Source organism: Ceratotherium simum, chromosome 26 (assembly GCF_057802395.1).
Source record: "Ceratotherium simum simum isolate JZ-2026a chromosome 26, ASM5780239v1, whole genome shotgun sequence".
NCBI classification, from domain to species: Eukaryota; Metazoa; Chordata; class Mammalia; order Perissodactyla; family Rhinocerotidae; genus Ceratotherium; species Ceratotherium simum.
In genome coordinates this window covers 4,617,214-4,643,004 of record NC_141925.1, presented here as the reverse complement: position 1 = coordinate 4,643,004, position 25,791 = coordinate 4,617,214, and the positions used below count along the sequence as shown (strand labels likewise).

General features: G+C 52.8%; 1 protein-coding gene across 3 annotated transcripts in view; it reads right to left on the bottom strand.

The window, feature by feature from the left end:
* The window catches only part of SEC14L5 (SEC14 like lipid binding 5), a 36,517-nt gene extending 11,200 nt beyond the window's left edge, over positions 1–25,317 (bottom strand). Inside the window, exons 1-7 of one of the 3 annotated variants that reach the window (XM_004438092.3) lie at positions 25,212–25,317; positions 9,907–10,056; positions 9,418–9,549; positions 7,338–7,466; positions 6,527–6,719; positions 3,623–3,735; positions 1,053–1,242 (exon numbers count right to left, since the gene is read on the bottom strand). In XM_004438092.3, the coding sequence (XP_004438149.1) occupies positions 1,053–1,242; positions 3,623–3,735; positions 6,527–6,719; positions 7,338–7,466; positions 9,418–9,549; positions 9,907–10,056; positions 25,212–25,274 (970 nt within the window). In that variant the 5' untranslated portion in view covers positions 25,275–25,317. The remainder of the gene's footprint in view (positions 1–1,052; positions 1,243–3,622; positions 3,736–6,526; positions 6,720–7,337; positions 7,467–9,417; positions 9,550–9,906; positions 10,057–25,211) is intronic. The other 2 variants (XM_087449585.1, XM_087449586.1) reach the window with 2 other exon arrangements.
* Positions 25,318–25,791: the final 474 nt, after the last annotated feature.

The following is a 25,791-nucleotide window of genomic DNA, read 5'->3' as shown; positions in this document are numbered from 1 at the left end:
TGCAAACACTGTGGCACTAACGAGACTGCAACAAGACCGCTTGTTTACAGTGTGAGGGCTGAAGCGAAAGGCAGAGGATGTCTCATTCCACCTCAGCTGGGGACACGCAGGTTGGCGACTCCGCTTTTTCGCCACTCTGCCCACGTCCGTGAGTGACCACGAAAGTGCCCTGAGTATTGATTTGGGGTTACAAGTAAATGTTAGTGAGTAGGCAAATTCACAAATACGGATCCAGGAAAATGAGGACGGAGGGTACAATAAAAGTGTGCCAACCAGTCCTTCAGGGGACTCAAGCACTTGCCCTAATCAATATATGTAAATTTGTATATAAAGGACATTGAAAAGCATACTGGGCACTCGCTTCAATGGCAGTTTAATAAAAAATCCAAAGTATTTGTAGTGGGTTGAATAGCGTCCCCCAAAACTTACATCCACCCAGAACCTCAGAATGTGACCTTATTTGGAAACAGGGTCTTTGCAGATGTAATTAGTTAAGGACCTTGAGATGAATCAGTGTGGGCTCTAAATCCAATGACCTGGGGTCTTTACAGGAAGAGGAGACAGAGAGCTACGCAGTGGGGAAGGCGGTGTGAAGACAGAGGCAGAGACTAGGGGGATGCGGCCACAAGCCCAGGAAGGCCTGGGGCCACCAGAAGCTGGAAAAGGCAGGAAGGAGTCCCCCGCAGAGCCTTCAGAGGGGTCACGGCCCTGCCAACACCTTGATTTTGGACTTCTAGGCTCTAGACAGTGCGAGAATAAACTGCTGTTGCTTTAGGCCCCAGTTTGTGGTCATTTGCTCTGGCGGCCCCAGGACACTGATGCAGTATTCATGCAGCTGTTGCTTGTAGGACCCCAAAGACCAAAAAAGAACGATGGGCTAACCCAGCCCCATGTCTGTTCCAGCTCTGCCTGCTTCACAGCTGCGCTGTCACCTCAAACGCATCTCCAGACGCCCGGAAGGATCAAAACGAAAACTAAGATGCCAGCGTGAAAAGTGGCATTCGGCAGTGACCAGAGTGTGCACGGTACATGACGTAGGTGAAGGGACGCACCTATGTCCTGGTAGTGCCAGCCCCCCGCATAGAACTCCTCCAGGAGGGCGGGGGGCCGCCAGGTCTGAAGGAGGAGGTCCACCTGGTGCTGCTCTCGCCAGCTCAAGGACTGGCACAGCATCTCCCGGGCCTTGTCCAGGTGGAAGTCGCGAGCCCGCAGGAACCGAAGGATGTGCTCGTCTTTGGGAATCTGAGAGGAGGAGGAGAAAGCCCGCAGGATGGTATTCCCTAACCCAGCAGATAAAATCATGGAAAACGAGTTTCCTGCCTTTTTTTTTTTTGTGAGGAAGATCAGCCCTGAGCTAACATCCATGCCAATCCTCCTCTTTTTGCTGAGGAAGACTGGCCCTGGGCTGACATCTGTGCCCATCTTCCTCCACTTTATATGGGACGCGGCCACAGCATGGCCTGACAAACGGTGCCTCGGTGTGCGCCCGGGACCCGAAGCCAGGCTGCCAGCAGCGGAGTGCACGCACTTAACCACTACGCCACAGGGCGGCCCCATGAGTCTCCTGTCTTATCTGCAAAATGTTTAGCTGGGAAAAGGACGAGACGCTCCACCGCAACACAGTCGAGCGGTAGACTGTAGAGAGTATCGATGAACTTGGGCTGCCTAACATTCCTCCCTCCTTGTGCTGGGAACAGCATCTCTTTTCTTTGGGGAACTGCTCCCCCTCCCCAAGACTCCCCAACACCAATCATGGTTTCAGTTGGCACTGGCAATCACAGAACCCCACTCCCACGGCCTCGGGGTGGGCACAGTCTGTGCCAGGCCCATCAGAGTATTTAGACAATTTTAAATCAGAAGAAAGGGATGTGAACCCCTTTGTCCATGGAGGCAAAGGTGAGCCGGAAAGCTGTGGGCAGCCACGGCTCCAGGCTCAACAAGAAAGTGTGTCTAAAGGAATGAAGCAGAAAGAAACAGATACAAGAGCTAAGGGGTCCCGACTGCATTTAAGTCCTGGTTCAGGACGTCCCTGACACGGGCTGCACAGCCCCCTGTGCTGGGCTGGATGGTGTCCCCCCAAAATTCATGTCCACCCAGAACCTCAGAATGTGACCTTATTTGGAAATAGGGTCTTTGCAGACGTAATTAGTTAAGATGAGGTCATCCTGGATTAGGGTGGCCCTACTCCAATGTCTGGCATCCTTATTACAAGAGGGAAATTTGGACACAGACACAGAACATACAGAGGGAAGAAGGCCCTGTGAAGACAGACGCAGAGATTGGAGTGATGTATCTACAAGCCAAGGACTGCCGGCAGCCACCAGAAGCGAGGAGAGAGGCGTGGGGCAGACGCCCCCTCAGAGCCTCCAGGAGGACCCACCCTGCCGACACCTTGATTTCAGACCTCTGGCCTCCAGAACTGTGAGAATAAGGCTCTGCTGTGTTAAGCCACGTGGTCTGTAGTCTTTTGTTTCAACAGCCCCAGGAAACTAACACACCCCTCTCAACAGGTGGTTACATGAGCTAATAAATTCCCCCTTATTTTTTTGCTTTGTTGATTCAAGCTGCATTCCTAGCACCTACAACCCGAAGAGTCTAACAAACATGCCATGGGGACAAGCCAAGACCCCGCCAGCTCCCCTTCCTTCCCTCAGGCAAATATCACCAGTCAAGGGAAAGCTCCCCTCTCCTGATGCTGTTCTGAGCCAGGCTCGCTCTAAGCGCTTCTCCTGGATCGTTCCTTGTAATTTGCTCTAGGAGGTGTGTGCCGACCTTACCCCATCTTCCAGACGAGGACCCAGGAGCAGACAGGTCACGTCACAGCCCGACACCAAAGTAACTCCCTCACCTGCTCCCAGTGCAGGGAGGGGGGCTGGGGAGGAAGGGCATGGGCCTCATGACTAAGCTGCAAGTCCTAATTCAACAGAGCTGAAGGTCAAGTGCATGCTTGGGACCAGGGTTCGCAGGTTGGGATCCCAGGGGCGCACCGACACACCACTCATCAAGCCATGCTGTGGCGGCGTCCTATATAAAGTGGAGGAAGATGGGCATGGATGTTAGCCCAGGGCCAGTCTTCCTCAGCAAAAAGTGGAGGATTGGCATGGATGTCAGCTCAGGGCTGATCTTCCTCACCAAAAAAAAAAAAAAAAAAAAAAATCAACTCTCGCAAGTCTTTACATCTCTTAGAAATAAACAGTATACATGGTTTTGTGAACACGGAGCTATATAGCCGTGGTTCTCAATGTGGGGTGACCGTGCCCCCCAGGGGACATTTGGCAAGGCCTAGAGCCAGTTTTGGTTGTCACAACTGGGGGAGAAGAGCTCTCGGCATGTAGTGGGTGGGGGCCAGGGATGCTGCTCAGCCCCACAGAGCACAGACGGCCCCACCATAAAGAACTGTCCGGCCCCCACTGTCAGCAGCGCCGAGGACGAGAACCCGCTGTCTGTGGTACCCACAGCGACGTCATGGACACATGAGACACGGAATAAAAAGAAGGTAAACAGAGGCGTCCAGTCTTGCTGATTACATAAACCCATCCCCCAGGCCTCCATGCCCCAGCGCCTGAGGCCAGCAGCTGTCCCTGAACGTGCACCTGCCCCCGCAGCCCAGCCCGGCACCCACTTTGCCTTTGCGGGTCTCCTGCAGCCAGTGCCGCAGCTGGATCAGGCAGCTCTCCTGCATGGGCGTAAGGCGGCCCAGGCACCTCTCGATGTAGTCCGCGTCCAGCTTGGCCCCTGGAGGAGAAGAAGGGCGTTCAGGACAGGAGGGAGATGCCGCGTCCCTTCACCATGTGGTCCACCCTTACTGGAACCCTCGCCTTACTGCCCGCCTCAGATCTGAGACATACTTCCAAGCGGCACCGTGGCCCTTTCACCAAACAGGAGCCACGTGGGTTCCAGATCTGGTCTTTCCAAGGTGGTTCTGAAATCCCACGCTGGGACAAGCCTGGATCTCCCTGTGGCCAGTGATCTGTGCCCTCTCACCCTCGGAAATCAAGATCATTCCCGCTGTCTGGAGCTGTCCCGCCCTCTGAAGATTATTAGCAACATGAGCTCACATCTACTGACATGCATCGTCTCAGTGAGTCCTCCCAACACCCGTGTGGTGGGCGTCAGTACTGTTCCCACTTGAGAGAAGACAAAACTGAGGCCGAGAGAGGTTAAGTAACTCAACCGGGTAAATGCACGCAGTGTGCCCAGCAGAGAGGAGGCGGCCGATAAACACCAGATCCTTTTGCCTTCCCGCCTCCCCAGCCCCCCGTGAGGTGCGAGGCTTTTGGCAGGTAGAGCCCTGATCCCCAAAGAAAGCCCGGGAGCCGCGTGGATCACTCCCACTGTTCAACCCCGTCTCGCACCATTGGGCTGTGTGCGGTCAGCGCGTGCCGGCATTCAGAGCATATTCAGAGTGAGTCCTGTCGCCCACTCTTAGCTGCTGGGGTGGCAGATGCCAGCAAGGCGAGGCCTCTCAGCAGTGGGTAGAGACGGTCCACAAAGAGCAGCCCCCCTTGGGCATGGCCCGTTCTTTGTGTGCAGACAGCACAATAAGAAAGTAATGGGATATCTGCATGTCCAGCAGCAGGACCCAACGGTTCCCTCCAAAACAGAAAAGCCCAGGGCTGGTGGTCACGCCAGCTGCACCAGGAGACATCCGGTAAACAGAGGCAGGAGGGATGCTGGCAGGGAGGGGACCATCCAGACCCTGTAACACCTCCGAGTGGTCAGAAGCGGAGATGCTGAAGACAGGGAGGGGGCAGGGAGGGGATGAGAGAGAAACCACGAGGGAGGCAGGAGATACCAGCATCCTTCCGGCCTCCGCGCAGCTCTGAAGGCCCCTTTCTCCTCCGGAGCACAAAGGCTCAGTGATTCAGAACCGGGTGGAAGGGGCATGACTGTGCCTCCCACCAGCCATCCTGAGTCCCAGCCCTGCTGGCGGACAGCACAGACAGGGAAGGAAGGAAAGGCGGGTGGAAATGAGGCGGGCACGGGGCATGACCCGAGAAGTGTGTGCACAGGGAGGGGCAGAAGAAGTTTTAATTTTTTCAATATTTTAAAGTGCACATACGACAGCAGCCAGCTAGCACACATATTCGGTGCAGAATAAATATTTGTTGAACGAAGGAATTTTGTTCTCCCTAAACCCTGCCCCGGATGTATTTTTGGTTACATGGCATATGTCCAAGTCAGGCAAGCTCTTATACTTCAGTGGCCCCAAAGGGAAAACTGAATCACTGTGAGCATAAGCGCACATGGTTAAAACTGAATTCGTGGGGTATGTACAGTTTTGTATCGTAGGTTTTTTTTTCTTTAATATCATACTGTGAACATTTTCCATGTCAGTAAAAGTGTGAAATATGACAAACGGCTAATTACCTTAATATGCAAAGAGCTCTCACAAAGCAATAAGAAATCGAGGGGTAAACAAGATAACAGACAAAGAACAAGAACAGGGATTCACAAAGGAAAAGAGCAGTAAACATGAAAAAATAGTACTTGACCTCACTCATAAGGAAAGACGTGATCACTAATCTACCAGTGGTCATTCTTTGCCTTTCAGAAGTTTAAAACATTTAATAAGAGTCTCGTGGGGAGTCAGGGGAAAGCCAGGAATAGAGGCAGCCACACACTTTTGGGGGGAACGTTGATTAGGACAACCTCTTTGCAGGCCTAATTGGTAAATCTACCAAAATTTTAGTTGCATATAACCTTTGACCCAGCAATTCAACTTTTAAAACTGTACACTATGTATATACTCATACAAATATTTAAAAAAACCTTACGTACAAAGATGTACCACATTATTTGTATTAAAAAAATGAAACAACCTAAATGTTCACCAATAGGGGACTAGCTAAATAAACTAATTAAAAATGATCGATAATCAATACATGTTTATTAAAAAATAAGTTATGGAGCAACCACACCATGAAACACCGCAAAGTGCGAAGACGCGCACTGATAGAGAAAGCTGTTCAAGCAGCATTAGTAAGTGAAAAAAAGCAAAATATCAAATAGAATGTATAACGTGCTCTCACTTGTTCAATGTGAGTTATACGTGTACAAGTGCACATACGTACATACGTGTATATATACATATTATGTACGTATATAGGCCTAGACGGTTTCAGGAAATATCAACAGGAAACTATTGTTGCCTCTAGGGAGAAGAAAGAGTCTTACTTCCTACTTTACATCTTCTGAGCGGTTTGATTTTTTTTTCTACCACGGTCATGCATTGCTCATATTATTAAAAATAGTAATAAAACCAGAGAAAAGGGCAGCTCTGAGGCACCAGATCAGGTCAATTCTTGATCCAGAAATAAACCAGTTCTGGCTCTTGGGCCCGAACCAAGAGAGGCCAAAGCAACCAGAAGAGGGAGGAGGCTGAGTCATCCTAGGACCCAGGCCAGTCCCCAAGGGGACCCCCCACGGAGCAAGCAGACCCCATGCAGGCTTCCTAGGACTGCGGGGGTCCCCAGGGTGCAGACCTGGCAGATCTGGCTGGCTGGCCTCAGCCACAACTACCTACCGTCCATACCGACCGTCTCGGGAACCAGGCCTGGGGCGCTGCTGGGCCCGTTGACCTCCAGGGAGCTGGGATCCCTGGGCCCAGCCTGGGCGCGGGTGTCTTCCTCTCGGACCGGGGCAGGCGTCCACCGGGGAATGTGGGACGTGCCCTGGGAGATGAGCTCGTTCAGGTAATGCTCAATCACCTCCTTCCCCTGGAAGCCATGGAGACCCAAGACACATCAGCACCAGGGCAGGACAGCAGGGCAACAGCGCCAGCCTGGGGAGGCATCCATCCCCCACAACCCAGCTCCAGTCCCAGCCCTGCCACGTGGCCACAGAGCAGCTGAAACGCGGCTGGCCTGCATGGAGGCGTGTGCGAGTGTCAGATACGCACCGACTTCCAAGACTCGGCACCAAACCACGAACGTAACATAGCTCATGAGGAAGTTCTATACTGACAACACGTTGGACAAAAGATATCAAAATTAATTTCACCTACTTCACTACACTAACAGGCCTCCACTCAGCGATGGGCCTGAGATCTTTAAACCAAGCAGTGACGGTTTTAACTAGGAAGAAGCACCACACGTCCCTCTGCCCAGAGCGTTCACCACCCAAGCCTGGAGCAGCGGGACAAGGACTCCAGTGCCCCTGTCAGGCAGGGGCCCTCCATCCATCGTCTGTGACCTGCTCATCAGAACTCAGTCTACAGTGAGGAGACTGAGGCCGACGCTGCACGGGTGTCAGGTGGCAGAGTGGGGTCTGAACCCAGCCTGGCGGGCTCCGCGGCCTGTGCCCTCCCCCCCGTGACCGGCGGAGCCCGCCCTCACCCTCTTGACGCTGGCGGTGTACTGCTTCATGGCGATCTTCTCCAAGGCACTTTCGAAGCCGAAGAAGGACCGGATGTCGAGCGAGGCGGACTGCTCAAAGCACGTCCACTCCTCGTTCTCGGGGTGCACCTGGAAGCCAGGCAGGGGTGACGACACGGCCTCAGGATGGGGACGCCATGCCCGCCCCTGGGGCTCTCTTGTGACCTGTGCCCAGCCAGAGCCTGCAGGGGACAGCATGTCACAGCCTGGCCACACGCGAGGGGGCCGCGGTACCAAGGGGCCCTGCGAGGGAACAAGGTCTAGAGTGCCAGAGAGCAGAGCACCTTCTCAGGAGGGGCCGGAAGAAAGTGGAGCTGACGCCTGCGCTCCTGCCCCTTAGAAACCACGTGCATATAATGATGTATGTAAATAAATAATATATTTAGTATAACAATCTATATGATAGAATATCTAATTATACATAAATACTATATATTCTAGATCTATATTTTTAAAATATTTACTGTGTATGTTGTGCATTTATATATAATAATATATGGAAGCAAAGACAAACTTCGTTGACAAAGCACTCCACAGATCCAGGCCTAGTGCCCCACAAACTTCCGTGAGCAGAAGCCTTACAGGGAGTCCGTTAAACATGCATTTGCCTGGGTGGAGCAGGTCCAGGGTGGGGCCCGGGAATCTGCATTCCACCAGCAGCCACGGTGATGCTGACTCAGCTGTTGGCGGAACTCACTCTGAGAAACACTACACTAAAAGGGATTATAAAAAACTACCACCCACAGCACCGGAGAGGGAAGCATCTGAACATCCTGGGCCCGGATTCTAGGACGCCCCAAGCGCTGCAGGTGTGGAAAGAAAAAGCAATGGGCATTTACTGGTTGCCTGCTGTATACGACACACCACGCTAAGAGCTGGGGACCGGACAGATGAGCGAGGCCAGGTCCCCCGTGGCGGGGCTGGGTGAAGACGCATCAGGACACCTCTGACGCGCCATGGCTGCTGCACTGGAGTTACCATGACGGGGACCCAGCACAGGCTAAGGGGCTTTACCTGCACTACCTCATTTGCTCCTGCCGGCGTCCCCATCTTACAGATACGGAAGGTGTCCCAGAGAGGGCAAGCAATGTGCCCAGCATCACTCAGCAAGAGAGTGGGAGAGCTGGGTTCCCTCCCAGCCAGTGCCTCCAGACTCCTCACTCCAGCCCCCAGGCCAGCAGGACCCGGCCCCTACAGCCCCCATTCTCAGACCTCGCTCATCCTCTCTGGGTCTTCACACGTGCTGTTCCCTCCCCCAGAACTCTATTCCCAGCCTCTCAGCCTTCAGCTCTCAGCTTCAGTGTCAGAGAGGCCCTAAGACCCTGTTACCTCAGGCAGCGCCCTCCTTTTCTTTTTGGCAACTCTATCCCCTTAAACCCTTCTTAGCACGTGTGACAAAGTTGTGAGTATACACTGATTTGGTTTTTTCTCATCTGTGTCTCCCCCTCGAATGGAAGTTCTGTGAGTGCAACGGTCAGGCCGACTGGTCCACCGCTAGGCTCCTGGCACTCGGCAGGGGCCCCAGCACATAGCAGGGGCTCAATCAGTATGTACTGGAGAATAATAATCATCATTACTCATGTTAAAAGGTAACACATATACAGGACTTAGCCTGTGCCAAGCACTAAGGATATCTTACTTCATTTCATCCTCACCACAGCCTGGGTGGTAGGTATGATCATTAACCCCATTTTGCAGATGAAGAAACTAAGGCACAGCTTCATGAAGGAAGGAAAGGAGAGAGAAGGGAGGGAGAGGCAGGGTCGCCAGGTTTAGCCAATAAAATACAAGATGCCCAGTCACATCTGAATTTCAGAGAAACACGAATAATATTTTAGTAAGTATGTCCCAAGCAATATTCGAGACTACTTAAACTAAAAAAAAAAAAGTATCCGCTGTGTATGCGAACCACAGATGTAAGGGAGCGCCCGGCATCTTATGCGGCCAGGCCCTGGGCGGGAGGGAGGTGGCCCGGCCGCGTGGACCGCAGGGCGCGGCCCGCGTGCAGGGGTGGGGTCAGCCCAGCCGCGGGGGTGCTCACCGTGTAGCTGCAGTTCTCGCTGACCACCACGCGGCTGGCGAAGGTCTCGTTGTGCGCTTCGATGAGGAGCGTCCTCTCCCTCCAGTTCAAGACGTTTGTCTGCACGAAGACCACGTGCTCCACGCCGGCGATCTGCCAGGGAAGGGGCAGCGGGGGCGTGCAGGAGGTTCGGGGGCGGGGCGCGAACCGCGAGGGCTGGCCCCGGGCAACCCCAGACCCCGGTCACTCCTGGTGCCCAGCCGCAGATCCCAGACCCTGTCCCCTCCCACTCCCGGGCGCTAGGGCCGGGCTCTGCCCTAGTCCCCGGGACACCGCCCAGTTCCAGCCCAGCCTCCTGGAGCCGGGCGGGCCCTCCGACCCAGACCCCGCCGCCCCCGACCCCAGAGTCCCCCTCCCGGCACCAACACACACACACACACACACTCGCTCCACCGCCCGGACCCGCCCCTGGCCCCGGGGCCCCGCCCCGCCGGGCCCCCGCGCGCCCACCTTGCGCAGCAGCCGCGGGGCCTCCACGCGCAGCCGGCAGCTGCGCTCCACCACGTGCACCGCGCCGTCGGCGCTGCGGGCCTCGCGCAGCACCTCGCTGCCCAGGAAGACGGGGATCTGCGGGCAGCTGGGGAAGCGCTTCTCGTAGGCCTGCGGGCAGCGCGCCAGTGAGCGCGGGGCGGGCCCCGCCCAGCGCGACCCTCCTCCCGCCCGGCCCGGCTGGCGGTCCGCACGAGAGCCGCTGCGGGCACAGCCCAGAAGGGCACTCCGGCCCCTGGAAAGCTCGGTGACGAGACCAGCTTCTTCACACCTGTGGCAGAGCAGTGCCACAGAAGTGCCTGAGCAAGCTCTGGGCCCATCACTTGCTGGCTGCACATTTGAGTCTTCCCCCTCAGAGGTGGGCTTGCCGGGGACATTTTAAAAGAAGGCATCTTTCAGGGAAAAAAAATTAACAAAATCCGACACCTCTTCATGATAAAACACTCAACCAACTAGGAACAGAAGGGAGCTGCTTCAACCTGATAAAGGGCACCTGTGAAAACCCACAGCCAATATCACGCCCAACGTGGAAGAGGGACGCTTTCCCCTGAGATCCGGAACAAGGCAGCGGGGTCTGCTCTGGCCCTTCAGCAAGGAAAGAAAGAAAAGGCACCCGGAGTGGAGGACGAGTCGGTGCCCAGCCCCGGACGCCAGGGGCAGCGCCGCTGGGGGGCGCGCGGGCACCCGTGGCTGACGGCGCTCAAGCGGGGTCGGCTCCGAGCGCCCGTCACCGCCCACGTGCCCCGAATCAGGATCAAACCGAGCTCCAAAAATAGTGCCGGCATCCGAGGACACGCACCTCCTCCCCCGTCCCTCCAGCTCCGAGAGGCGGCACCCACCCAGCTCGGAGGGCAGAGGCGGGGAGGGGCGAGGAAGAAATGGAAACGTGCCAGGTGCCCTTGGTGTCACCCCAGGCCCCGAAAGGCCAGCGCAGCGCGTCCTCAGCCCGGGTCAGGAGGACAGGACTGCCTCCTGCCGTATGTCCAAACACACCAGTGTGATAATAAGGAGCCCTTGTCCCCCAGGGAGAGTGCACCGTGGGGCTCCCCGGAGGTCTAGGCTGGGAGGGCTGGCGAGGGAGGCCCCCCGAACCCTCTTTCAAAGGAAAGCATTTCTCCGCTGAGGAGGGAGCTGCCTAGCAACGTGGGCAGAGCCTGGGGTGGGGTCTGGCCGCCTGTTTGAAGCCCAGCTCCACCTCCTCCCAGCTGAGGCCAGCCCCTTCCTTCCTCCAAGCCTGTCTCATCATCTGGAAAATGGGCATATACCAAGCTTGCCTCCCAGAGGACGACACCAGGTTACTATCTCACGCAGAGCCTGGCACATAGTAGGCACCCGGAATTTTCATTCTCCAGGCAACAGGACTCAAAGGGCAGCACAGCACAGGTTTGCAAGAACTGCAGAGAGCTCCCTGCCAGCCCTCTCTGAGCACTCTGTTGGCGTCCAATGCAGGAGGGAGCCAGAGGAGCCGGGCTCGGGCCCCGCCTCTGTGATGGGCAGAGGGATGCTGCAGAGGGATGCTGACATTTTTTGAAAGAATAAGGAGGGAAAGGGGCGCATGTTTCAGAATTGGTCAGGCTCAGTTCAAGTCCCTGCTACTTTCACTGGGTGACCTTGGACAAGTTACTTGCCCTCTCTGGGCTTCGTTTCCTCATCTGTAAAATGGGGTGGTGGTGAGGAGGTCACCAGATTGTGTCTCAGAGTAGTTAGCACGCAGCAAGCCTTGACTCTGTTGCTCCAGCTGTGTGCTTTCTTCCATTTAATCCTCTGAATGGCGTCCTCATTTGACAAATGAGGAAACTGGAGCCCAGAGAGGCTAAGTAACTTACCCACAGTCACACAGCACAAAATCGTGAGCCTGGATTTGAATCCCAGACCGGCCCAGCCCCTGCTCCCTCGGGAACCGCTTGCTCAGCAGCCCGGCTTGTGCTCCTGAGCAGCTAGGAAACAGAGCCAGGCATTGTCCCCCGGGGCCATGTGGTCACAATTTCTCCTTTCTCCACCCTCAGTCCTTCAACTCCTGCCAGGCAGTGGCCACACTGCCCCTGAGCTTCTCCACCGCCTCTGACTGTCCTTCAGCCTCCTTCCGGCTCCCCAGATGAAACAGTTCAAGGGAGGGACAGGCTCAGAACAGGCCTGGATGCCCAGAACAAATCCCACACTCCTTACTGTGGCCCACCAGGCCCGGGGCGATCTGTCCCACCAGCCCAACGCCCAGCCCTGCCTCCTTCACCCTACTCCAGCCACGTCAGCTTGCTGTTTCTAGAACACACTGTTAGGGGTTGAACTTCGTACCCCCACCCCCAACAAAATTCATATGTTGAAGTCCTAACCTCCAGTGCTTCCAAATGTGACCTTATTTGGAAATAGGGTCGTTGCAGATGTAATTAACTAAGATGAAGTCATCCTAGAGTTGGGGGAGGCCCCTAATCCAATATGACCGATGTCCTTGTAAAAAGGAGAAATCTGGACCCACACACACAGGGAGAATGCCATGTGAAGATGAAGGCACAGGTCAGGGGGATTCCTCTACAAGCCGGGGGACACCAAGGATTACTGGGGACACCAGAAGCTAGGAGAAAGGCGTGGAACAGATTCTCTCAGAGCCTCAGGAGGAACCAACTCTGCCGACACTTTGATGTCAGACTTCTAGCCTCCAGAATTGTCAGATAAAAAATTTCTGCTGGGGCAGGCCCAGTGGCATAGTGGTTAAGTTCAGGGCACTCCACTTTGGCGGTCCAGGTTCGCGGGTTCACACCCTGGGCACAGACATATACCACTCATCAAGCCATGCTGTGGCGGCATCCCACATACAAAGTGGAGGAAGATGGGCACAGATGTTAGCGCAGGGTGAATCTTCCTCAAGCAAAAAAAGAGGAAGATTGGCAATGGGTGTTAGCTCAGGGCTAATCTTCCTCAGCAAAAAAAAAAAAAACAAAAAATTCTGCTGCTTAAGCCACCCAGTTTGTGGTACTTTGTTAGGTCAGCCACAAGAAGCTAATACACCCACCAAGCTAGTTCCTGCCCCAGGGCCTTCGCACCTGCTGCCTCCTCTGCTTGGAACACTAATCAATGGCCTTGACAGTGAAGGAGGAGGGAGGCCTGAGTGCCTGGAGCTTCCCACAGCGGTAGGAGACCCGGATCAGGGCCCCGGGAGACACGAGGCTTCAGGGACTCGTCGTCCATGCTGGTCCCTCTTTCTGGGACATCCTTCCCCACCTTCTCCCCTGCAAGGCTGACTCCTCCCCTATGCTCTGTCCTTCTAGCCTGCTCATTTTCTTGATGGTACTTATCACACCTTTTAAGCATGTCCTTGCTTGCACGTGGCGTGCCCAAGACCTGGGCTGCAAAGGACAGCTGTGCTTTCCCACAGCCCCGACCTCACTCCCACGCCCCTCCCAGTTCTCGGCACCCACTAGGGGCTCAGAAAGAAATGCTAACGAGCGAAGAAAGAAATAATATCAACTTGCCGAAGGCCCGAAGAGCCCAAGAAAGGTGTCCAGGGAGGGGAATGACAGGCCGTGGGGTCACCACACGCAGCCAACCAAGGGCACTGGGCTTCCCCGGGTCCACTTCCTACCGTAGCGAGCCTCCTGTTAGAAGAGCCCCCAGATAACGGGGGGCAGGGGGCTGGGCAGCAGCAGCAGATGGGCGCTCGGGCATGACTGCCCCTGACTGGGGAGGGAGGCCCTGCCTTCCTTCAGGAACCGGTGCCTGCTCCAACGAGGGAGCCACCTCTGGCATTGGGGGGCCCGGAGCTCAGGCTCCATCTGGAAGGCAGGGACCCCAAAGAAGGAGTCCAGCCCAGTGCCAGGTCTCCAGTGTCAGGGGACTGCCCGCTGGAGGTTCCCTGGGTGGCGAGGTCTGGTGTGGGACACTGTTGTCACTGACAGTCATGGAGCCCTACCTTGTCACATCGCCCTTGTCAACGAATAAGAGGCATACACTGCAAGGGAAGCACAAAGTTTTTTTGGGGTCTCAGGAATGGCAATTCGGGGATTAGAGAATCAGGTGGAAACCCACAGTGTGTCCCGCTAAGGAGGAAAAGTCAGGAGCTTTTAAAGGCGAAGAATGTTCATTGGAGGTGGAGGCCGAGAGCTGGTCCTGGCTGAACATTGATCGGCTATTGCTCTGTCTTCAGAAAGCGTACCATCCTCAGTCTTTGCCGTCAGGATGCCCGTTCCCCTGCTGCGTTCTCAAACAATGGCTTGTAAAACAACTGCCATTCTGGCCTAGTCCAAAGGTTTGGTCCAGTCCAAGGTTCAGGACAGCAAGGCAGTTTCTCTGGAAAGGGAGCTCCGACTCCATTGAAAACGGCTCCACTATAGTCAGCGTTGACGTCCTGATGAGATGGGAATAGTATTTCCCCATTTTACAGGTAAGCAAGTTGAGGCCCAGGAAGGCATTACGAGGCCAGGAAGTGGCGGGGTTGGAGCGCAGGCCCGTCTGACCCAGACCCAGCCCTGAACCACCTGTCCTGCCTCTCGGGGACTTGGGCTTCATCACAAGTGTCGGCGGTTGGGAAATGCTGAGTCCCGTGGGCCTGAAACCCAGGAATCAGGGGCTCCTTTGCCTTTGGCAGGTCAAGGGACTTACAGGAGCAAACACTTCCCAGGACCCCCCCTGCGAGCTCCTGTCCCCACAAATCAGGGCTGAGCTGCTCCCCGCTGAACTAACACATGGTTTGGCCCCCTCAGGGACACAAGGTAGCCGGATGCGGTTACAGCCCTTCTGCCAGGTGGCCGGAGAGGGACACCCAAGCCCACCGCTTCAGAAAGGGAGCCGTTCCCAAGCCCAGAACCCACCCGTGCAGGGCTGCGGCTGGGGCAGCAGAGGCTGGTGGAAACATCCCTGGGATGCCTCCCACAGGCCCCTATCCTGCAAAAATCCACATTGACGCACCCAGCATGTGGAGACGGGAGGCCAGATCCATAGCCAGACTTGCCCACCTGCGGGCCGGGTACCCTGAGCACCGCACGTCCCCTCTCCCTTCAGGCTCATCTGTGAAGTGGAGCAATCACAGAACTTCCCCACGAGCACGCGGTTCTGCCTGTTTCCTCCTTCACGCATCACACTGCTGAAGTGAGAGGCTCTCGGCCCCTGCCACCGGGCTTGATCACCCCCGAGTCCTCAATGCTTTTCCAAATGCCCAGCACACAGTCCCCACTCAACAGACATTTACACGACGAATGAGTGAATGACAGCAGAGCATAGCCGGTCAGGCCACGGACTCTGGGGCCTGGGTTCAAATCTCTGCTCTACCTCTGACCAGCCGTGTGGCCTTGACATCATCAAGCCCTGAGGCCCTTCACTCATTCATTTGCTTAAAGGAGCATAAGAAAAGTGGCTACCATGCTGAGTGGTCGGGGGAATAAAGGACTATGGCTTTGTAAAGTGCTTAGAACACTGCCTGGCACGTGGTTCTTCCACACAAGCATTTGTTAAATAAATTTAAATTTTAAAAAAGAGTGAAATTCTATACAGTACAGAAAAGCTATTTCTGCTAATCACTTGACAACTGCTCCCTGCTCCCCTCCCTCCCTCCTTCCTTCCTGCTCTTCCTCATGCAAATTCAGAGGGATCTGGAAGGCTGCTTACCCCAAACCTCCCACCGCAAGTGTGCAAAGACTATCCAGACCTCACCAAGGTATTCTAACCCACTACTTCCCTCTCCCTCTCCGTGCTGCAGGCCAGATTCTGGACACTGCCCGCCATGGGTCCCCTGCCCTGCCACAGTCCTCAGGAGCCTTCTGTGACGACCCCCCACCTTCCCCCTGCCAGCCTGGGAGACCCCAGGACAGACAGGTATCAATCCTCTCAGCTCCCCCAGCTCTTGTTTTAATTGAGATATAATTCTCATGCCATAAAATGCATTCTTTTAAACTGTACAATTCAGTAGGTTTTAGTACATTCATAAAGTTGTGCAACTCTCAGCACTATCTAATTCCAGAACATTTCATCACCCCAAAAAGAAACCCCAGACCCATTAGCAGTCACTTCCCATTCCCCCCGCCCCAGCCCTAGGCAACCACTAATCTACTGTCTCTATGGATTTGCTTTTTCTGGACAATTCATATAATTGGAATCATGCCATATGTGGTCTTGGGTGTCTGGCTTCTTTCACTGAGCATCATGTCTTCAAGGCTCATCCACGTTGTAGCACGTGTCAGTGCTTCATTCCTTTTTATGGCTGAATAATATTCCATTGTATGGATCCCCCACTCTTGACTGAGTTGCTCGACCAGAGCTCGGGCACAGTTGAACCAGGGTGACATTCTTCTGGAACCTTTCAAAATGACTGCTGTATGCAATCTATAAAAACAGCTATCCCCAGATGGCCCTGTAGCTGAAAACCTGCTGCTGTTCTAGTCAAAGCCAGCTCAGGAGACAGGAAAGACAGAGACAGAGGGTTGGAAGGGCCCTGCAGCCAGGGCACCCGGACATGGCGAGGGGGCAAGGCTGGGTGTGGTGGACAAAGCAAAGACAAAGCCCAGGGTTTAGACACCGTCTCTGCCACTTGCCAGCTGGGTGACCTCAACTTAACTTCTCTGAGACTTAGTTTCCTCAGGAAAAAGAGGATGATGAGGATGATAGTACCTACTTCATAAGGGTTGCTATAAAGATTAAAGGGAGGTCACATGCGTAAGGCATTAGCACAGTGCCAGACACCACACAGTCAATGTTTTCTAATGAACAAGAGTAAACCAACAGGGACTTGAGATATTTGCACATCCATGTTCACAGCAGCATTATTTACAATAGCCAAAAAGTGGAAACAACCCAGGTGTCCATTGACTGACGAATGGATGAACAAAATGTGGTCTATCCATACAGTGGAGTACTATTCGGCCATAAAAAAGGAATGAAGTACTGATAACATGCTAAAGCATGGATGAACCTCAAAATCATGATGCTCAGTGAAAGAAGCCAGCCACAGAAGACCACATATGGCATGATTCCAATTATATGAGGTCCCTAGAGTAGTCAGATTCATAGAGACAGAAAGTGGAATGGTGGTTACCACACGCTGGGAGCGGGGAACAGGGAGTTAGTGTTTAATGAATGCAGAGTTTCAGTTTGGGAGGATGAAACAGTTCTGGAGATGGATGGTGGTGATGGTTGCACAACAATATAAATGTACTTAATGCCACTGAACTGTACACTGAACAGAACTACACACTTAAAAATGGTTAAAATGGAAAATTTTGTGTTATGTATATTTTACCACAATTTAAAAAAAACAGTGCAACTATGACATACAACTATCGCCTGGGGCTTTAGGGGAAAAATAAATAAATAAAAAAATTTACAGAGTTGACAAGCTCATCTTTGGGGCCGGCCCCGTGGCTTAGCGGTTAAGTGCGTGCTCTCCGCTGCCGGCGGCCCGGGTTCGGATCCCGGGTGCGCACCGAGGCACCACTCCTCCAGCCATGCTGAGGCCGCATCCCACATGCAGCAACTAGAAGGATGTGCAGCTATGACAGACAACTATGTACTGGGGCTTTGGGGGAAAAATAAATAAATAAAATCTTTAAAAAAAAAAAAATAAATAAATAAATAAATAAAAATAACAAAAACAGAGTAAGCCATCTCCTAGGGGTTTATTGTCCTACCAGAAGCATGGATCATGATTCGGAATAGGATGTCATGTCTGTGTTTATTTGTTTACAGTCAACGCCTCCGTCTCTGTTTTCTTCACCGCTGGATTCCCCAGTGCCCTTGAACAACACCTGGGACTCTGTAGACGCCAGCCAACCTTTTCTGAAGGAAGGGAGGGAGGAGGGAAGGAAGGAGCAGGTGCTGGGAAAAGACAGCAGGAAGTTGGAACCCTCGTCATACATACACCTGGCAGAGCAGGTCGAGCCGCACAGGTCCCCCATCAGCGTGAGCGGGCTTCTGTCTACACCGCCGGCGCACTGCAGCAGGCACACGGCCCAGAGGGTGACTTGTGCCTGTGTATTACTCTTCATGCCCCACCCTGGACAGCTAAGTTCTGGACGGTGCTTATTGCACAGGTGAATAGATGCCTGAGTGGTCATGATGGCCGTGCTGCCGAGACTACTGGCCAATGACTCGGCCCTGAACAAGGAGCAGAGGAACAGCGTTGTCTGTTTTTCACCGTTCCCGGTCCTGAGGCTGCAGCACGGGGCACAGTTAGTGGGGTCTAGTATTATTTTTTCCTGCTCCTGTCCGCTCCTCACATAATCAGGACCCTGTGTCCTTGTGAGGTCACACCTTCAGGACGCCTGGCCTCTCTGGCACTGGGGGAGCATGCGGCCCAGCCGCCCAGCCCGGCGACTGCACAAAACCCTGCAGTGGATTCTCACCCATGCATAGGGGGCGGGGCGGGGGAGCCCTCCCCTGAACACGCTCCGTGCCCACAGACTCCCTGGATCAGCTGGCGCCTCTGCTGGCTCAGGCAGGGGCGGGCAGGCAGCAAGGCCAGCCCCACAGCCTTGACATTTAGTGGGATGTCAGGATCCTGATGGGAGGGAAATGCTATTTCAGATTTTCCAGATGTCTCAGGAATGCAGCGGGCCTCCGTCTCCTCTGCTTTCCCCACACTTCCCAGGCCTCCAGGACGGAAACCTCCTTCCAATCCACTTAAACCGCAAATCTGATCATGTCACCCTCCTGCTTAAAACCTCCCAAAGCTCTCAAGGTCCTTGAAGAGGTGAATTGACCCCACCAGTCACTTTCTAACTCGCACTGGGGCCCAGCCGAGTCACGTTCATTTCTTTAGAGACAAGTTCTGCCCCCGTGGGCCTTTGCACATGCTGTGCCCTCCTCCCCTCGGCAAAGCTCAGACTGGCTGGCGTAAAAGACCCTCGGCTGGTGACCGATGGGCCCTTCTCTGCGTTCCTACAACACCCTGTTCTTCCCCCATTACAAATCATTCTACATGACACTTGCCTGCCTTCTCTCTCTCTCTCTCTCTCTCTGTCTCTCTCTCACACACACACACACACACACACACACGCACACACACTGCCAGCTCTATGAGGGCAGGAAGGACCATGTCAGGAGAACCAGGTCAAGACACAACCGGAACAAGACAGACATGGTCCCCACCTACCTGTAGCTTACTTTAATGAAAAAGACTCCTATAAACAAGTAAACAAGCAAATTCCATATAAACAAGTAAGCAAGCAAATGAACAGAATAAAGATGCACTTCAAAAACCGTTAGGAATCAGGGGCCGGCCCAGTGGCGCAGCGGTTAAGTGCGCGTGCTGCGATTGGCGGCCCGGGGTTCGCAGGTTTGGATCCCGGGCGCGCACCGACACACTGCTTGTCAAGCCATGCTGTGGTGGCGTCCCATATAAAGTAGAGGAAGATGGACACGGACGTTAGCCCAGGGCCAGTCTTCCTCAACAAAAAAAGAGGAGGATTGGCATCAGATGTTAGCTCAGGGCTAATCTTCCTCAGAACAAAAAAAAAAAGAAAAAAAAAAGCGCTAGGACTCAACCCGCACCTAGCCCGATGCCTGGCACCCAGTGGAAACTCAGTACGTGTTTACGAAATGCATACATGCATGCGTGCATGAATTAATGCGTGCATAAACTAATGAACAAAGGCCTAAAGTTTATTTCAGGGCCCTCTGAGATCAGAAGATCACTTTGCTGGGCAATGGACTACCTCTGTTCTCCCAGCCCAAATCAGAGCGTCAGGGCCCTGTAAGCAATCCAGGGTGGAAAATGTTGCTTCCTTTAATCTGTTAGCAACGGGATCAGATGACAGGCTCCAGGGAACTAATTTAAACTCATTTAAATAAGGCCTTGCTGCTTGATGAAAACTACATCCATAACAACAATTCCAACCGCCTCTGCCCTTGGCCTGGGCTGCAAGGTGTACCTTCAGAGCCCACTCCTTATTAATAACCAATTTGCTAAATTACAAGCTGTTGATCAATACAAAAGGCCAGGTCTTTAAATATTTTAACACTTAATTGCTGGACAACGGCCCTCACCTCCACAACCCTTCCTCCATATAAAAAGCCTACTGCTTAGGAAATTCTACTCCGTGCCATCTTCCTTCGTCAGGTGAGCAGAATCTGAGATGACCTGAAGCCACAGGGCTTTTGAGCCCCACAGGGACTCCTGGGCAGTGGCAGGACAAGAGGTGGCCAGGTCATTCCTGAGGCTGCCAGGGCCACTGGTGCACAGATATCTACTAACCATCAAAGCCAGAACCCGATTGTCTGGCTGTGAGCTCAGGCTATGGGGTCAGATTCCCTAAGTTCAAATCTCTGCCATTTACTGATAATGCCATTTACTGAGCTCCGTGGCCTAAATTATGTCGCTCCCCCTTTGCCCCCCACAAAGGTATGCTGGAGTCCTAACTCCAGCTTCCTCAGAATGTGCCCTTATTTGGAAATAGGGTCTTTAAAGATGTAACCAAGTTAAGACGAGGTCGTTAGGGTGTCCTTATAAATCCAGTATGACTGGCGTCCTTATAAGAGAGGAAATTTGGACACAGAGGCACACACACAGGGAATAAGCCATGTGAAGGTTGGAGTTACGCTGTCACAAGCCAAGGAATCACCAGAAGCCAGGAGAGAAGCCGGGAACAGACCCCTCCCTAGAACCTTCAGAGGGAGCACAGCGCTGCCAACACCTTGATCTTGGACCTCTGGCCTCTAGAACTGAGGCAATAACTAACTTTCTGTTGTTTTAAGCCACCCAGCTGGGGTACTTTGTTACACAGCACTGGCAAACGAATACACTGACCAAGGGCCAGTCTCCTTCACCTCTCTAAGCCTCAGTTTCCCCTTCTGCTACAGCTAAGACTGTTATACTAGTACCTGCCTCTGAGCTGGCCGACAGGGCTGGGTGCCCAGTGCTCAGCATAGGCTCCCGGGCCCTCTTGGCATGTCTGTCCCCCAAGAGACCAGGGTCTGTGGGTTTTGCCTGTGTCCCCTTTGCAGGGTCCTGATGGGGTGCATGCGTTCTGGACGCAGTCTTGATGGTAGCTGCCCCAGTGGGACCACTGATCAGCCCAGACACCACACCCGTAACTTCAGATCCCAGCTTTGAGAAGCAGCAAATCTCGTGGTTGGAAATGTAAATTCTGGAACCGAACTGCCTTGCAAAATATGCTTAACGTTCCAGTTAAGTCCCCACCTGCCGCATGTTTGCTTTGTGGCCTTGGGTAATCCCTTCATTCTTTCTGTGTCTCAGTCTCCTCGTCTGTAGAACAGAGCTACCCACAGAACCTATCTCATGGGCTGGTTATAAGGAGTCCGTGAGTTAATATTTGAGTGGGCTCAGAACAGTGCCTGGGACCTAGTATATTCTGTGTACTGTTTGTTAAAGAAAATTTAAAATAGAATCTGCTTAAACTCGTCCAATAACCATTACCATTTACAGCAGGAATTTCTTTGGAAGGAATATGTCCACACAAAAACTTGTGCATCAATGTTCATGGTGGTGTTATTCATAATAGCCCAAAACTGGAAACAATCAAATGTCCATCAACTGATGAATGGATGAGCAGATGTGGTCCATCCATACAGTGGAATATGATTCAGCCATAAAAAGGAGTGAAGCACTGACACATGCTGCAACCTGGATGAATCTTGAAAACATGATGCTGAGTGAGAGAAGCCAGACACAGAAGGCCGCATATTGTATGATTCCATTTATATGGAATGTCCAAAATAGGCAAATCCATAGAGAGAGAAGTAGACTAGAGGTTGCCTAGGGTGGGGAGAGGTGGGGGAGATTAGGAGATGATGACTAAAGGGTGCAGGGTTTCTTTTTGGGGTGATGAAAATGTTCTAAAATTGATGGTGATGATGGTTACACACTCTATGAATATGCTAAAAACCACTGACTGCACCCTTTAAATGGGTGAATTGTATAGTATGTGAGCTATAGCTCAATAAAGCTGTTAAAACAATAAAGAATAATAATAAACCTGAATAATATTTCACGAGCATTACACAATGCACTAGGTCCGTCTGGCCGCCCACATCCCTTCATTTAATCTCGCTTCAACTCTCTGAGGCCTTTATCATCTCCATTTTCCAGGTGAGAAACTGGAGCAGGGACCCCGTGGTGGGTCTGGCTCTGAACCCCCCTCATTCAGGAGGAGCCCAGATAAGCTAGAATCCATTCTCGACAGGCTGGAGGCTGAGTAGAGAGTGGCCGTCAGGGCTCAGGTGACCACAGCCCAGAGTCCAAGACACAGTCTTTGTCCACACACAGGACGTCCCTATCTTCTGAGACCCCACATTCAAAGAGACCAAGGACCCTCTCCCACCTTGGATACACAGCCGCTCCATTGTCTTAATTGTTTTCCTCTGTTTACCGAGATGATGCAAGCTCATTGTTTTGAACCACACCATACAGCATGCTCTCAAGAAAGAAAGCACAGTTCACCTGGAATCCCTCCCTTCAGAAACAAAATTCATGTTGAGGGATTTGGCCCAAGGAGAGAGACCATTGGATTACAGTAGTTCAGTTTTTGAAATGAAAGAGAAAAATAATTTTAAAAGGTTTTTTTAAGCTGGGTCTAGAAAGGTTGCCTCCGTGCTAGTTTATAACCAATTCCACAGGCCCAATTCCAGTCATTTGTGTCGTCAGTGGTGGACTTTTGAAGAAGCAAGGGACGCTTCGATTCCCAAGTCAGTTTTGTTAAACAGAAAAACCGAGAGGCCAGCTTGCCTGGTCACTCGGATGCAGTGAAAACAGCTGAACGCATCTGAGACTTCCCTGGCATCTGACCCAAACTGAGGACAAGTGTTTAGCTGAGAAACAAAGACGGACATTAAGTGCAGAAAACCCCTTTGTGCCCACACAGCGCGCAAGTTCTGTTGAGTTATGCAGCTATTTTGGGGACAATGATGTTTTGTAAACAGTTGGCAAAGTGGCTTTGTCAGCGATGTTGCTGTGGTTCGGGGGCCCTTTCACCAACAAGGATTGTATGGAAGATAAGACAACACGGTCCCGGCTGTCCCTTTGAAAAATACGAGTAACTTACATTAGTGCAGATACGGATAGTAAATATCGGAAAACCTCTGTTTCCTACTGTAGCCACAGCGTCTATACATCAACGCCCGGAGACTGTGAACCGCTCGGGGAGTAAACTGCGTCCTCTTGCCTTCATTTATGGAACTCGACGCTTATAAAATATGCTTAATATATTCCAATAAAGGCAATTTGAGTGCATTACTAGTCCTTTTAATACAGTCTTAAGCACTACATGAGCAGGCATGTTTTATTTTCAACTGCAATGGTTGTAAATATTTTTGAGACTCCTAAACATGGTAAATTAAATTTACATTTATTAAGCTCCGGCAATAATAAAAAGTTATTAGTTTTCCATTCTACACTTATTTGTCTCAGCTTCATACTCGAGAACCACGGGTCCCTGGATTGTCCCAGAAGGTTGGGGACAGTGTCTGTCTTCTATTGAGTGAATGAACGAATGAGTGAGTCCTAGGTTCTTAGAACACAAGAGCTACCTGAGCCTCAGACAGAGGGCGATTCTTTATACTTAGCTGCCATGGATTGTCCACTTAGCATGGACCAAGCCCTGTGCTGGGTACCTGCCCCTCCACACACACTATAATCACCTTTAATCCTCACAACAACCTTATTCGGTGCGTATAACCAACTCCATTTCACAAATGAAGAAACCAAGGTTCAGAGACATTCAGTGACTGTCCCAAGATACACAGCCGGAGCAGGTGGAGCACTGTCAGGGACCAGCGCTCCTGACTGCAGGTTCCCAAGTCTCTTCCTTGTTTCCTGGTGTCCCACCCACATTGCAAATGAAGGAAAGTCACACAGCCACAGGCAACAACAACAGTAACAGTAACAATAACAGGAATGGCATTTGCTCTGTGCCCGCCTCTGCACCGCAAGCTTTACATGGTTGACTCGGTTAGTCCACAGCACAATGCCTGGCTTTGGAAACCATGTAATTCTCATTTTAGAGATGGGGAGTGGAGGCTCAGAGAGGTTAAGTAACTTGCCCAAGTTCACCCAGCTAGTCAACACGACTCCAGGCTTGCCCCTGCCTCTTTCCTGACCTGGAACCGTCTACACATAACAGCACAACATGTATGGATGAGTCCAGGGATGCTTTTAAATCCTTTATGTGACTGTAAACACATGTAGATCTGTAGAATAAAATCAGGCAGGACACACACGCACACACAGAGGCACCAACCGATACGGAAGTCCTTGGATCAAAGGTTGGAATTAAGCAGCCAAGGGTGGGGCATGGGGGTGGATTCTGGTGTTTCTCGCACTTTCAGTACAATCATTTATAACACCGCGTGGTGTAAGAACAGGGACAGGTGCATTTAGTGAGCGCCTACTGTGTGCCAGGCACTGAGCCAGGGGCCCCAGGCGTTACCTCATTCCCCCTCACCACGACTCCTGAGCATTGCCCCTTTTTACTGGGAAGGGAAGCTCTGAGAGGCAGAGAGTCGGCACCAGGAAGGAAAGCCACGTCTGCCATCTCCAGCACCTGCCACGGTGCAAAGACCACAGATCCAGGAGCACGAGGGCCTGGGAGCCAATTGTAGGCCCCTGGTCGACTGGCTGCCCGACTTGAGTATGAAAATGACTCCTCCCAGACCCTTCGTGCCCACTCCCCACCACACACACACACACACACACACACACACACGTGAGCTCCTCCTGGTCTCAGCTTCCTTGAAGAGAAGGGGGGTGCCTACCGAAGGAGGCCCCTGGGGGTGTTATAGTTAATGCTTGGCTCTAGAGTACCCCGTGTGGATCTGAGCCCCACTCTACCTCCTCCCAGCCACAGAACTTAGGGCCCATCCCTTCACCCATCCAAACTTCAGTTTAGCGGAGGTGAAATGGGAATAATGCCAGCTGTTGGGAATTAAAGGAAACAAGGTATGTAAAGACTTAGTCCTGTAAACTCGCAGTGAATGGCTGTGTCATCATCATCATTATTATATTAACTATTATTATTATCATCACAAAATGACAGCAGTGGCTTGGCCCCTGATCAAGCGAGATGAGATGAGAGAACAGGTAAGCTTCAACAAGGAAAAAGAAAGAAAGACCTTGTGTTTTGGTCAGTGGGCAAGAATTCCAGAAGTTGGGTGACAGGTGGAATGGCCAGGCGGAGGGGGCACTGGTTAGAAGCTGGACTCCCCGGGTCAGTGGAGGAACTCAAAACTTCCTTCTGATCCGGGGATCTGAGGGGCTCCCTCTCATTCCCGTCATAGCTGACTCCCTATATCCCTCCAACCGTCACAGGGGCCAGAGAATCAGGGTCACTCACCGCCATGACCAGCTCGAATGGGTACTTGTAGATGCGGATAGGAGACTGGTACTTCTGCACCATGTTCTCGAAGGAGCACCAATGGAAGCCAGGCAGGAGTGAGCACGGAGCCTGGGTGACGGGGGACTGGTGAGGGAGCAGCTCCCTCCACGTGAGGCGAGAACCCTATCCAGTGCTCCCCTTTGCAAGGGGCAGGCCCAGCCCCCTCTGGCACCACCCACACATCTCCCCAGCCCTCAAAGCCAGGGGGCCAATACTATCCCCAAATTATTCCCGGCCAGTCCCCAAACACCTACCCTGTCCATTATCCACTGCCCCAGACCACACTCCCCCCTCCGAGAGCAATCAGTACCCCAAATTTTCCTCGGTCCCCACCCCTTCACATTGAGGACCCCAGAAGCACCCGTCACTGCCACTCACATGGAATCACACACATTTGCAGTTCTTACACTCCCACAATCCACCACCCACGCACCCCACAGCTCTCACAGACGTCCTGATCCTTTAAGTCCCCCCAAGTATCATTGCACCTGCCCTCCCATTTTCCTCCAAAACAACCTGAGATACACACATGATCTTT